Source organism: Physella acuta, unplaced genomic scaffold, assembly GCF_028476545.2.
Source record: "Physella acuta isolate Inbredline_101_S28 unplaced genomic scaffold, ASM2847654v3 ptg001480l, whole genome shotgun sequence".
Taxonomy (NCBI): domain Eukaryota; kingdom Metazoa; phylum Mollusca; class Gastropoda; family Physidae; genus Physella; species Physella acuta.
The window spans coordinates 25,715-39,667 of NW_026732995.1; the positions used below are offsets into that span (position 1 = coordinate 25,715).

Here is a 13,953-nt window from a genome sequence, read left to right on the forward strand (position 1 = left end):
AAGAAATTTCCTCAATGTTAGGTATAGGGTACCTATTTAGCTCTATTTGCTTATTCAGTGTAGTTTTGTAGTCTCCACAAATTCTTATAGAACCATCCTTCTTTAACACTGGCACAATGGGTGTCGCCCAATCGGAATAGTCTACCTTCTTTATAATGCCATTAGATTCCAATCTACTTAGCTCATTTTCAATTTTATTCCTCATTGCATAAGGTGGAACTCTAGCTTTGCAGTATCTTGGATTTGTACCTTTAATGCTTAACTTCACTGTTCTATCATTTAGTAATCCAGAGTTACCAAAAACACATTTATTTTCAGATATTACTTTATCTAGTGAAGTAAGACTAGATTCTTTTACATTCTTCAATGAACAAATACTCTCCCAATTTAACTTAAGATCACTTAACCAGTTCCTACCTAGTAATGGCGGTCCATTTCCTTCAACCACAAGAAGAGGAAGTTTAACACTTTGACCATTATAACTTACATGAACCATACACTCTCCTATTACCGGAACATTGTCACCAGTGTATGTTGTTAGACACTTGTGACACGGCTGTAGAGGCACTGATCCTCCTGTGACAGCGTCAAACTCTTTCTTTGTTATGACTGTTAGAGATGCTCCAGTGTCAAGTTGGAAGCTGATGCTCTTACCGTTGATATTAACTTGTACATTGATGGGAGCATGACTTATTGATTTAACAGAGAACAGGTTGAAATCCGGCTGCGAATCAGTTTGAGCATTTTCACAGGTAGAGTGGTTCATTGGTTGGGTTAGGTAGTCTTGGTGAGAGTTAACATAGTGCTGCCTTTGGTTGCGGTAATGTCTTGACTGGCTAGATTTAGCAACAGACGAAGACTTTGCAAAGCAGGCCTTGGCAATGTGACCTTGCTTACCGCACTTATAACAAGTTGCAGACTTGAACTTGCACCGATGAGATGCATGGGGACCTTTGCATCGATGACATTTTTGATAATTATTACTAGATTTAGATCTAGGATTTGAACGAGCAGGCTGTTTAGCATAAGTTGGAATGCTCTGATGAGGTTGATGTTTATTGACTAACCTGCTGTTTACTGCATGGATCTCTGAAGGTGCTAAAGATCTCGCCGCATCAGATGACTGCTGGAATGACATTGCAAGTTGTATTGCTTTTTCTAATGTTAGATCTGACTCGAGCAGCAACTTTCTTTGAATATCAGGGCTGTTTACACCTGTCACAAACTTTTCACATAGTCTGTCAGACAGCGTATCGCCGAATTCACAAAATCTACTTAAATGACGTAAAGCAGCAACATATTCTGATATTGACTCGTTTGGTTGCCGAGTCCTACTGTCAAATCTAGCTCGACATAAAAACTTTGATGGGGTAGGCGCATGGTGGTCTGTTAGCAATTTGCTCAGCTCGTTAAAGCTCTTGGTATCTGGACTAGCTGGTGCGCATAAGTCCTTTAGTAGCCTGAATTGTTGAGGCCCTATGACTGTTAACAAAACAGCTCTCTTTTTGGCTTCTATCGTCACGTCGTTAGCTTCTAGGTAAAAGCTTAACCTCTCTAGGTAATCTTGAATGATTTCATCATTCGCATCAAATTCTTTTATTTGGCCATACAGCGCCATAATTCTAGAAATAATTAGCTAATAAGCTCTAGCAAACCTCTTTTTTGCGTAAGTAGGTGCTCTTTCTAGTGGATGTTTATCCTTCGTCGCCAGTTATAATAGATTGACGACAGAAGCCTGTGGTTGTATATAACACATTTAATGGGTCTAACTACCACGATGGTAATACACAGAGAGGACGGGGGGAAGTACACAAGGGACATCACTCAAGATAACAATATTATAAATATATCTAATACAGAAGAGTGAGTTCCCTTGACCTCACAATTATTTCAATCTATTACAAAGTGCATAGGACAAATAATCACCATAACAGTAAAAATTACTTTATCTGATAAATACTTGAATTCATGCATCTTGTACCATAGAACGGTTCATGTAACAGATTTTCACCCAATGTAGTGGTTAATAAATTAGTTGGATCCTCATTGCTAAAATGTGATAATAAACATATATAAAGTTCAGGAAAAATAGGTAAAAAAGAATTTGATTTTATTGTCTACAGGCTATCCAAATTAATAATTTCATGTTCATACCTGTAAAATGAGTATAAAAAATCATCTCCTTTAATGGGTTCATACATCCAAGGCTGAAGTTCTAAAGGTTCAGATTCAAATTGGGGTGGAAGTAGCAGAGAAAAAAACATGGCCAAACAGACAAATGCAGCAGGCAAAATGATCTGGGAACATGAATTTTACAAGAGATAGATACTTTTTGTAGAATTATGCTGTTTTGGATTTTAAAAGCATGATCTCACACTAATATAATATAATGTATGAACTAATTAGCTGTTGTAAAAAGTGTGATTGAACTCCCATAAACTTTCTCATATATTCTTATGTTACAGTAAGGGTTGAAATGGCTCTTGCACTGCAATAGGGCTAGATAAATATAGAAGTTTGTGGCATATTTTAAGAAAGTACATAAATGCAAAAAAGCTCTTAAAAGTTGCCTTATGATAATATGATATAAAACTATACAATTGTGAAGGCTTTTGAAAAATCTGAAATAGAGTTGCTAGTGGCGTCGCTAATTCGGGTGTCACCAGTGCGGAACTTCATTGTGTCACCCACCCTCCCAAAGAAACAATATATATATATTGTGTGTGTAGGCCTATAATTTAAATATATGCCGCAAACAACTATATGTATAAGCTTTAATGACTGCAGACGTAATAGTAACGATGTTTATCTAGTCTTTTAATAATACAGTTGGATGTAGCAATGTTTTCTCTATAGTTACCATGTTTAGGTCATGGTGTCACCCCAAACTCTTGTAATAATTGTTGATTTGTATTTAAAAGACTATTTAACTTTGATTAATCAATAATGGAACTGGCAAAAAAAAACATTTTTCTTCTGTACATTTTGCAATTTTTTGCCTTGGTGTCACTCCCTAAATGGTGTCACCCGGTGCGGTCTGCACCTCCTGCTACACCCTCTAAAGTAGGTCTACTCCTTCCAGTTAGTGCAATTACTCAAAAGTTGAAAGAAATCTAAATCTATGTACCAGTGAAATAGAGCAAAGTACAACTTCCTATTAATGGAAATATTTGCAAATGGATAGAAACGTAAATGCTTATAAATCTATGTGAAATTTCATTCACCTAACTTAAATGGTCCTCAGGCTATCCACTTTTGTTCAAAAGTTAATTAAAAAAACTATAAACTGGATATAGCCTATTTATGAAATTTCATTAACTAATTGAAATGGTACTCAAGTTATTGTGTTCACATACACACACACAGACACAATTGCAAAATTAAATTTTTCCAACTCAGGTAGGAGTAAAATGTCAAAATTATGTCAAAAAATCTTATTTCAATTTTTCTGCATGATAACAACTATTCTTCTTTATGAGAAAATAAAAACACAAATCAAATTTACCAGTTTAATTTTGGTGCACAAAATTTGAAGATTAAAATACATGTTTTGTTAACATAGTAATAAGTTAGTTATTGAAAGTTTTAATTTTTTTTATTTTAATGATTTATTGTCTGTCTGTAGTGCAATTTTAATTTACTAAGTTTTCCATACCTCACTAATAAAACCCTTTCTACTGCGACGGGCATGATGAAAACGTTTTAAAAAAATAGCAATCAACTGTCTGAGAATTAATGTATTCCCTGTGATCTTGACTTCTCCATTGAATTTCCTGTCAGTTTGGACTTCTTGAGCATCTGAAGTTTCTATGTGTAAAAATTTAATTCAGGCTAAAAATTGTATCTTAATAAATTAACATAATCTAAAAAAATTATAAATTTTTCTTTTTAAAAATTTATGTTCAAAGCAGGGGCGGAACTACAGTGCCGCCAGACCCCGCAATACAGGGGGGCCCACGCCGTTGGGGGCCTACAGCCAACCATAATCAATTTTTTTATTGTTAAAAAATTTAATTTTCTTGCACTTTTTATCAAGCTGGCTTGTATAGTCGTATATGTGGTAGTTTTGACAAACTAGCGCCCCAACAACTAAGATCCAAGAAATAAAGTGCCGATATTGTTTACATTTAATAACCACTGTTCTAGAAAACAAGGGAAACGTCTCAAATAATTACACTATTGATAGTGTGTTTTATATATATATATGGGGGGGGCGAAATTTTTTTTTTGCAGGGTGGCCCTTTTTTTCTAGTTCCGCCACTGATTCAAAGGTTCTAATAAGAAATTAGGTTCTAATAAGAAACGGTATGCTATTCTTAGTTAGTGGAAACATTTTTTTTTTACTAGGCTTAACTCTGAACAAGGACAGCCCACCTTCTGATGTGGACTTTTACTTTTATACTTAAGCTTAACTCTGAGCACCTGCTGGTCTGGTTTATTTTTTTACTAGGCTTAACTCTGAACAAGGACAGTCCACCCTCTTGTCTGGACTTTTATCCAAATTAATTTTTTTATATAGGCCTACAAAAGATTAAGTTTTATTGTTTAATTAATCAATTATTTAATTGTGAAGAGTAAGCTTATATTTTATAAAAATATTGGGGTAAAAATAGTACCATTCATATCTTTAACTATTTTCTTGTCCTGATCAAAAACATTATTCTGCTGAGCAACTCTTAAAAATACCTGAAAGTAAAATATCAAAATTTTAAAATTCTTTTAAATTAAAACTGTGCAGAAAAATGTTTGAAAGGTATTGATAAATATGAGAGCAAGGATGAATAATTGGAATCATTGCGTAATAATAATTTGTGCTCAAATGTAAAGGCTGTATAAAATTGTAAAAGCACCTCTTCCAAACTAGTATCAGAAATTCCATAACTTGAAATTCCAAGTTCAAGATGATATTCCTGTAGAGCAGCACACAGTGTTTTGCATTTTTTAATGTGATTGTCACCCTCTGGCAGCCTGAAGCAGACTTCCAAGTTGTTATCCTTTACCAGCAGAGCATCAGGAAAATATGTTTGAATGAAGGAAATCAACTGCGGCAAGTAGTACCCTATATGGTTAAAGTTTAAAAGTCAAAATTATATTAATAAGAAGTTACAACTATTATAATTCTAATTTAAGTTACAGAATTTGTATTTAAATTATATTTTAACAAATTTTTTTAAAGTTTTAGGCCTTTTACTAAATATAAAAAATAAAATCAATTAAAGTTCATATAAGAAATCTGTATTTTCAACATTTTGTTACAAAAGCCACTGTTTTGCCATAAAATTAAAATATTGGCCAATATAGTGATGATTTACCTAAAATTTCTTTACGAAAGTTATTTGTTAAACTGATCTGATCCAATTTTAACAATTAACAGGACTTAACAAAATTTTTATTTAAAAAAAGGCAACACCAAGACTTCCTTAATATTGTAGGCCTATAAACTATGATAACACTAGATCTAAGTAACTTTACCGTTTACTTTAATTTTAGGTTTTAAACCTGGTGCTATTGCACTATCTACAGAACTGCCAATAAAAGAAACATCTGACACCAGTGACTGAAATTAAAAAGAATAATTAATGGTTCCTTTGTCTAAACACTTCTCATTATTTAAAACTATAAAAAAAAGGGATGCTATTAGTAAATGGTTAGTGAGGAATAAAGGATATTATTTTATTACTCAACTGATAAAAAGACATGCTTTCTTTAAATTGTTTAAATTAGTTAGCTCTGTACATACTATTTCAAAATATATAAATCATTCATTTTTGTGTTTTTTTTCTTTCAAATACATTGCATTCTTTAAAAAATGGATTAGCTATTCTTAGATAGTGAATCGATGTGATGATTTTCTTAGTAAAGATGCAATTTTAGTGTAAGTAGTTACCCGTGACTTCTTTAAAGAACTACTAACAGGTATAGATGAGGTTTCCAAACTAAGATGATCATTATTTAAGCTCTGTGCCCCATCATTTTCTTGAGGGACTAAAGTTAAATAGTATCCACTTCCAAATTTTTTTTTTAAAAACAAACTGGTGCCAACAGTACAAAGTTTTCCTTGAGAAATGATTGCTATTCTGTCACCTAGTACATCAGCTTCATCCATATGGTGAGTGGACAAGATGATTGTACGACCTGTGCAGCCAGAAAAATATTATTACACTGCAGCTATTTTCCAGAATATTCAAAAATAGGTGATGAATAGCAGAAGGTTGGTTCATTTTATTTTTAGCTTTTGGATTTGTGTGTAGTAAGTACAAAATAATTTCCAACCTGTGTTATTGTGCACATTTCTTGTCTGTGGTATTGTGTGTAGTATGTACAAACATATTTCTATTCTGTAGTTTGGTGTGTATTATGTACAAACATATTTCTAGCCTGTAGTTTGGTGTGTAGTATGTATAAACATTTCTAGCCTGTAATTTGGGGTGTAGAAAGTACAATACAAACCTTTGCGAAACTTAAGCAACAACTCCCAGATGGCTCTGCGAGCATAAGGATCAACACCTGCAGTTGGTTCATCAAGAATAACTGTTTTAGAGCCCCCAACAAATGCAATTGCCACAGAAAGTTTACGTTTCATTCCACCTTTAAAAAGATTTTTTTATCTATAATAATATTTGCAAAATAGATTAATTAGATCTAGAATATGATATTTAGAATAATTTTATATAACAGAACCCCACTCTGATTGATTATAATAAATCAAAATTTATTTGAATTTTTTGTTTCAAAAGTCAAGAGCTAAAAGTAAGAAACTCATATCTACCTTATAAAAAAAAAACTTAATGACTGTTTATACCAGATAAATATTTTGACATTTCCTTTTGTTTTTTAACCAGTCCAACATCTTGGATCATCTTCTCCATTTCTTCCTTGACTTGAACATCACTTCTTCCTTTGAGTCGAGCAAAAAACCAGATGTGCTCTTCAACTGTTAGACTACAACACACTCATTGTCTTCAGCCATTAAACACTGGAAATTCTTTAGTGTCAAATAGTGCATTAGACCTACATGTAAATTAACATATGTTGTAGATAATATAAGCCAAGTAGCAAGTACTTACAGGTCAAAGAGCACATTATGTTGTGGGCACATGCCCAATCCACACCTAACTTTATCTGCATCTGTCAAAATGTTGTGTCCATAAATGTAAACTGATCCAGATGTTTGTGGGAAAAGTCCAGTTAAGATTGACCTAAGTTTTATAAACATAGTATGATTACTAAATGACATAACATTTAAAACAGAAAATATAACTATACATTTGGAATTTTATTTGAGTGCTGTAATAAGATCTGCCTAGCATAAGACAAACTTGTTCATAAAGACATTCACCAAGTATCTTTAATTTGAAAAATATCTAGTAACTTACATGGTTGTTGTTTTACCCGCACCATTGTGGCCCAGAAATGAGGTGATCTGACCTTCATAGAAATTAAGAGTAAGTCCATCTACAGCAATCTTGTCGCCTTTGTTGTAAATTTTACGCAAGTTTTTTACTGCCACCCCTATGGGACGACCAGTTGGGTCTTTTTCAAAATTGTCATTGCTATCTAGGTCAAAATGTTATAAATAAATTGAAAATATGCTTCAAAAAGTAAAAAAACATCTTATTAAACTAAACAAAATTATTTGATAAGCAATAAAAAAATAAATTTAATTATAAATTATAACTTTATGTTTTCTTTTAACATATTTTAAGTTATATGCCTTCACAGTGTATAATTATCTTATACCTACTAATTTCCCATGAAATTAAAATAGCAGGCATTAATTTATATTTTTTAATATTTAAAAAATCAATAAAAATACAAATTTGTTTTGTGTTTTTTTAAATATATTTTTTTTATTATAATAAAAGATCTTAATTAATTAAAATCATTTTGTTTACAAATAACCATTCTTTTCCTATTTTCTTTTAGAGATCTTTAGCAATCATCATCACAGATCTGGTGTCACATATTCTTGTATCACCTAACCAGCCTATCAAGTGGTGCTTCAAGACATTTTTAACTATGATTCAATTATTAACTGTTACTAGTTATTAAGCCTGAACCAATTGCACATGATTTAATGTTCTCTTTAAAATTGGAGTTTTCAAAATTAGGTGTCATCCAGTGTAGTCAGCATCACAATCCCATTACATTGCTGTTCATACCACAACCCCGGGGAATTTAGCAAGGAAAAAATATCATTAGGTTTGTATATTGTTTGTACCAAGGCATCACTACTAATTTTCTTCTTCTTAAGTCTAAATTTTAGTGTTGGAAGGGATTCCCTCTAACACAATTAAGTATTACTTGTGAACTTGTTAAGCTATAGAGACTGTTGACTTTGATTCAGCCTGCTTTTCTTTTTGGATTTGTTTCCATAGCCTTTGTCCAACCAAAAGCAGTTTTTTTCATTTATATCTCAGAAGAATAAAAACCTTAAATTAATTGTACTTGTTCAACATGTGATTGAACCAATTGCAACTTTTAAAGCCAGCTTCCCCTAAAATTAGTGATCACGTTTTACCCAGTTGCTCTATGTACCACAACAAAGTAATGGTATGCCAAACTATAAACAAAAAAAAAATTACAAATTACAAGTTAAGCCATCAAGTGACATATCAGTGTCGGGTTCATCCATTTGCTCATGTTTAGTTCCTTGCCAATAAGATCTCTGTATTAAGAAATACCATTTTCTTGGAATGCCATACTGACCTAGATTAAAATGTTTTTATATTATTCCATTAGTGAATTTACAGGATAAAAATGTACTGAATTTGAAAATCAATAATTTAGTTATTTCTATTGCATGTAGGCCTATATGTTTTTTATCCATTTACATCTGATGTTAACTTTGATAAAATAATAAAATTATTTTCATAATACAAATAATTTTAAATCTTACCAGGAAAAACAGCCTCAATGTACCAGGTGAGGAAGAGGTAAATGACAGAGTCTAAATATAGCATGCCAATACAGGTTTTAAGATTGAAGGTATCGTCCACCATTGGACTCTCTCTAATATTGTGCCACTGTGCTCCTATTGCTTGCTCTTCATATTGAGAAAAATAGCTGCATGCATAACCCATGGCAATGTTAGAGGAAAGGCTCTGGAAAAGATGTATTCAATTTGTTTAATGCTCTGAATAAATTGTCATACTTTTTTTGTGTATAATTTTTTAAAAATATGAATTCTTTCCCCTTTTTAAGGGAATATAACTAAAAAATACTGCAAGCTATGCCCACTTAGCTAATCACTATTTAATTAATAAAATTTCATTGAATCTGGCTAAAAATTACGTAAATTATCACATTTTTTAAAAAGTCTTTTAAAAGTACTAATAACAGATAAAATTGAGTTTCAAAAATAACTTTTAAAATACAAAACTGTGAGTGTGACACCACAGTGTTTGTGGAAAAAAATTGAAAAAAAAAAGCTATAGAGAAAAAATATTGTTACACATAAATTTCCTTTTTAAAATATCCTCCAAGTCAAATGTAGTATGAACAAGTCTAGTATATAGACCTCAATCTATCTCTTTTGTAAAATGTTAACAAACCGTATATTCAAGAATAATATACATCTATAAAAAGAAAATTTAGACTCACAGCTAAAGTCCGTGCATTAGTGGTGATGACATCTTCAAACTGCACCAGCTGGGTGTAGGGCAGATATAATACAAAATAGATGAAACCCCCACAAACAGCCGCCAGGTTGGCTTTGTTAAAGAAAACAGATATAAGAAAACACTGGCTAATAGTTGAACATGTGAAGCCTATCATGAAGACAAGTATCACAGAAGGATCGGAGTATTCCAATATTTTGCCTGCCTGAAACAATTACTTGTTTATAGTTCTTTAACCATAGCTGTATGACTAATCAAGATTAAAAAATAAATGCTTTAATTAAACAATTTTTATTTTAAAAACTAAGCTTATTGTTCCATATTTAATTTACCTTTAGTAAAGTGACAAATAGAATAACAGTCATAAACATCATCGAAAAAGCATCAATGAACCAAGCAAGCCAATGAACACCATTGCTCAGACCCATAATTTTCATAATTTCCTTTAGTCTCTCCTCTTTTTCGTACACAATGCCTATTGAAGTTGTTTGATTATACATTTAAAATTTATGTATAGACTACAAAACTTTTTAATTGATAAAAATGAATGATTTCTTTGTTGCTCATTTTTTATTTATTTTAATTATTGCTTAAAAGTAAAGTTCACTTTTGAATCTGAGGGCAGATGAAGTTGAGTTTTTCTGTTTCTTGGTCAAAGCATATGAAGAGGTGATGTGGTAACCCTATGGCCAGCAGCATTTACCTATCCCAATGAGATTCAGGTACTCATCATAGCTAGAAAGCTCAGGTACATGTTTGGAAAACATTTGTATGTGTATCTCTTGTAAGAGGAATCTTTTGTAAAACTAGAGAAAGCTCTACTTAATGTAAAAGTATTTCTAAATAAATAATAGAATAATTTACCACCTTTAACTGTCATGGCTACAGTATAAATCCATGATATCACCATAAACAATGGCAAACTTCGTGATATTGCAAATGTGAATCTAGCAATAAAAAAGATATAACTGAGAAAAAAATGTTTTAACCATTGAAATGTCTTCAGTATTGATATTATTAACAAGATGGCATGCAAATTCTATTTGTAGATGCTATTCTACATAACAGTTTTAAAAAGCATCTACTCTATGGAATATATCTGCAGGTTTTGGTGTTAGGACTAATACAATTGTACAACATTAGCATTTGAATCAGCTTTTTTAAAGTATTACCTCTACCAAGAAAAAGACAAACCTGTCATCTATGTAGCAACCATATGGTGCTTGTTTGGTATAAACTCCAGGTTCTTGTGTGACATTGGTGTGTAATCTTATGATGGCATGATCAATCATGTCTTGAATGTATATGAATCCATAGATCCAGTACTTTAAGGAATTGAAACCATCACGATTACCTGGTCTCCAGTACCTGATAGATAATTGAGTAAATCATACCAGCACATGGGGTGTTTTAGTCAACTTTTAGGAGCAGTTCATTGAAAAATTAACAGTGCACAGTGATAATGGGCATACTACAAGAATAGGAAAATGCGTACCTAGCTTTGAAGAAATATTAAAAAGTACAATATAAATATCACAAAACTGCAAAGATTTGTTAAACTTTGAAAGTCTACCTGTTTATTCCCCAAAAAAATATACATTTATATATATTGTATATATATATATATATATATATTGTATATATATATATATATATATATATATATATATATATATATATATATATATATATATATATATATATATATATATATATATATATATATATATATATATATATATATATATATATATATATAGGTTCCCAGAAAGAACCGCAACGGAAAAAAGCGCAACGGAAAAAAGCGCAACGGAAAAAAGCGCAAATCAAAAAGCGCAACGGAAATAAGCGCACACGGAAAAAAGCGCAAAGAGAAAAAAGCGCACACAGAAAAAAGCGCAAAGAGAAAAAAGCGCAAACGGAAAAAAGCGCAAAGAGAAAAAAGCGCACACAGAAAAAAGCGCAAACAGAAAAAAGCGCAAATCAAAAAGCGCAACGGAAATAAGCGCACACGGAAAAAAGCGCAAAGAGAAAAAAGCGCACACAGAAAAAAGCGCAAAGAGAAAAAAGCGCAAACGGAAAAAAGCGCAAAGAGAAAAAAGCGCACACAGAAAAAAGCGCAAACAGAAAAAAGCGCAAACGGAAAAAAGCGCAAAGAGAAAAAAGCGCACACGGAAAAAAGCGCAAACAGAAAAAAGCGCAAACAGAAAAAAGCGCAAAGAGAAAAAAGCGCACACAGAAAAAAGCGCAAACAGAAAAAAGCGCAAACGGAAAAAAGCGCAAAGAGAAAAAAGCGCAAACGGAAAAAAGCGCAAACAGAAAAAAGCGCACACGGAAAAAAGCGCAAACGGAAAAAAGCGCAAACGGAAAAAAGCGCAAACAGAAAAAAGCGCAAACTGAAAAAAGCGCAAACAGAAAAAAGCGCACACAGAAAAAAGCGCAAACAGAAAAAAGCGCAAACGGAAAAAAGCGCAAACAGAAAAAAGCGCACACAGAAAAAAGCGCAAACGGAAAAAAGCGCAAACAGAAACAGAAAAATGCGCAACCAGAAAAACACAACGAAAAATGTGCAAAAGAGAAATTTAGCACAAAGACCATATGGACTAGATGACACATTTATACATGACTGTTAGGGCTGCTGTGAGAGTGTCGTGTTTGATCACGTGATCTACTACCATTTAAAGCGTACCACTACCATCTGCATTCCCATCACCACGATACAGGCGATAATCACTTTACACAATGCCTATTATTTTCTTGGTCAATAATTATTCAACTACTATTCTCGTATAAACATAAAACTATCGACATTACACGAAGTATCTTTCACATTCTCCCTAGTCCGAACTACCTAGCTTGCATACTATAACAACCCGTTCCTATGGCAAAACTTCACTTTTATATAAAGTATGAGGGGGGGTGGATATCAAAGTTTAAGTTTAACCCCCCCCCCCATAGACCCCTCGGTATATATATATATATATATATATATATATATATATATATATATATATATATATATATATATAATATATATATATATATATATTATATATATATATATATATACATATATATATATAATATACATATATATATATACATATATATATATATATATATATATATATATATATATATATATATATATAATATATATATATATATATACATATATATATATATACATATATATATATATACATATTATATATATATATATATATATATATATATATATATATATATATATATATATATATATATATATATATAATATATATATATATATATATATATATATATATATACATATATATATATATATATATATATATATATATATATATATATATATATATATATATATATATACATACATATATATATATATATATATATAAAGTATGAGGGGGGTGGATATCAAAGTTTAAGGGGGGGGGGGGGGTACAATCGAAAGTTTGAGGGGGGGAAAAAGTCTGGAAGAAACACTGCATGTAGCCTGATTTTATTATAAAACTTCATCTCTCTTTGTTTCTTTATAAAAAGGTTATGGAAGGTTTTTAAGGTATTTTACTGAAATGTTTACCGGACGAATGCAAAATGATATAAACAACCATAGCTCTTCTGTTATATAGGCTACATGCAGTGTTTCTTCCAGACTTTCCCCCCCCCCCCCCTCAAACTGTCGATTGTACCCCCCCCCCCCCCCAAACTTTCGATTTGCATATATATATATATATATATATATATATATATATATATATTATATATATATATATATATATATATATATATATATATACCGAGGGGTCTATGGGATGGGGGGGGGGGGGTTATGACCCTCCATAACCCCCCCCCCCCTGCCTACGCCACTGCATATAAGTATTCGCATAGATTTAGAGTAGCGTCCCTTTTGTTTACATGTTTTCATTACCCTTTCAATTACCCTTCAAACAAAAGTCTATTTTAGTTATATTAAGATTAAAGAATGTAAATAAATAGTACGAGCCGGCCCGCGGCATAACATACGCCGCTATTTAGTTGTTTCTAATTTTCAATAATTCATAATTTGTGAATTCGACAGTACCAACGCTGACACTGAAAATATTTCTTTAAAACACTATAAGTAGCTCGTTAAGGACCATAACCCCCCCCCCCCCATTCCTTCCCCCCCCTCCCCCTACGTTTAAAATCGTTGGCTCTGCTTGTAAACATTTAGAGTGAACACAGCTCACTAAAACCATGTAGGGGTGGGGAGGTAGAGAGAGCGTTTGCAGCTTGTTTTCTAACGGCTCGAAGAGGAGAATTATATATATAGATACACAATTCT

At 32.0% G+C, this 13,953-nt stretch overlaps 1 protein-coding gene across 1 annotated transcript in view; it reads right to left on the reverse strand.

The window, feature by feature from the left end:
* The window catches only part of LOC131928280 (phospholipid-transporting ATPase ABCA1), a gene marked incomplete at its 3' end in the record, with an annotated part of 82,787 nt that overhangs the window by 22,216 nt on the left and 46,618 nt on the right, over positions 1 to 13,953 (reverse strand). Inside the window, exons 16-32 of the mRNA XM_059284269.1 lie at positions 10,815 to 10,988; positions 10,488 to 10,567; positions 9,953 to 10,095; positions 9,604 to 9,825; positions 8,900 to 9,104; positions 8,593 to 8,709; positions 7,377 to 7,557; positions 7,068 to 7,199; positions 6,803 to 6,942; positions 6,451 to 6,588; positions 5,888 to 6,135; positions 5,473 to 5,557; positions 4,851 to 5,059; positions 4,617 to 4,686; positions 3,656 to 3,807; positions 2,155 to 2,297; positions 1,945 to 2,049 (exon numbers count right to left, since the gene is read on the reverse strand). Coding sequence (XP_059140252.1) covers positions 1,945 to 2,049; positions 2,155 to 2,297; positions 3,656 to 3,807; positions 4,617 to 4,686; positions 4,851 to 5,059; positions 5,473 to 5,557; positions 5,888 to 6,135; positions 6,451 to 6,588; positions 6,803 to 6,942; positions 7,068 to 7,199; positions 7,377 to 7,557; positions 8,593 to 8,709; positions 8,900 to 9,104; positions 9,604 to 9,825; positions 9,953 to 10,095; positions 10,488 to 10,567; positions 10,815 to 10,988 — 2,544 coding nt within the window. The remainder of the gene's footprint in view (positions 1 to 1,944; positions 2,050 to 2,154; positions 2,298 to 3,655; positions 3,808 to 4,616; positions 4,687 to 4,850; positions 5,060 to 5,472; positions 5,558 to 5,887; positions 6,136 to 6,450; positions 6,589 to 6,802; positions 6,943 to 7,067; positions 7,200 to 7,376; positions 7,558 to 8,592; positions 8,710 to 8,899; positions 9,105 to 9,603; positions 9,826 to 9,952; positions 10,096 to 10,487; positions 10,568 to 10,814; positions 10,989 to 13,953) is intronic.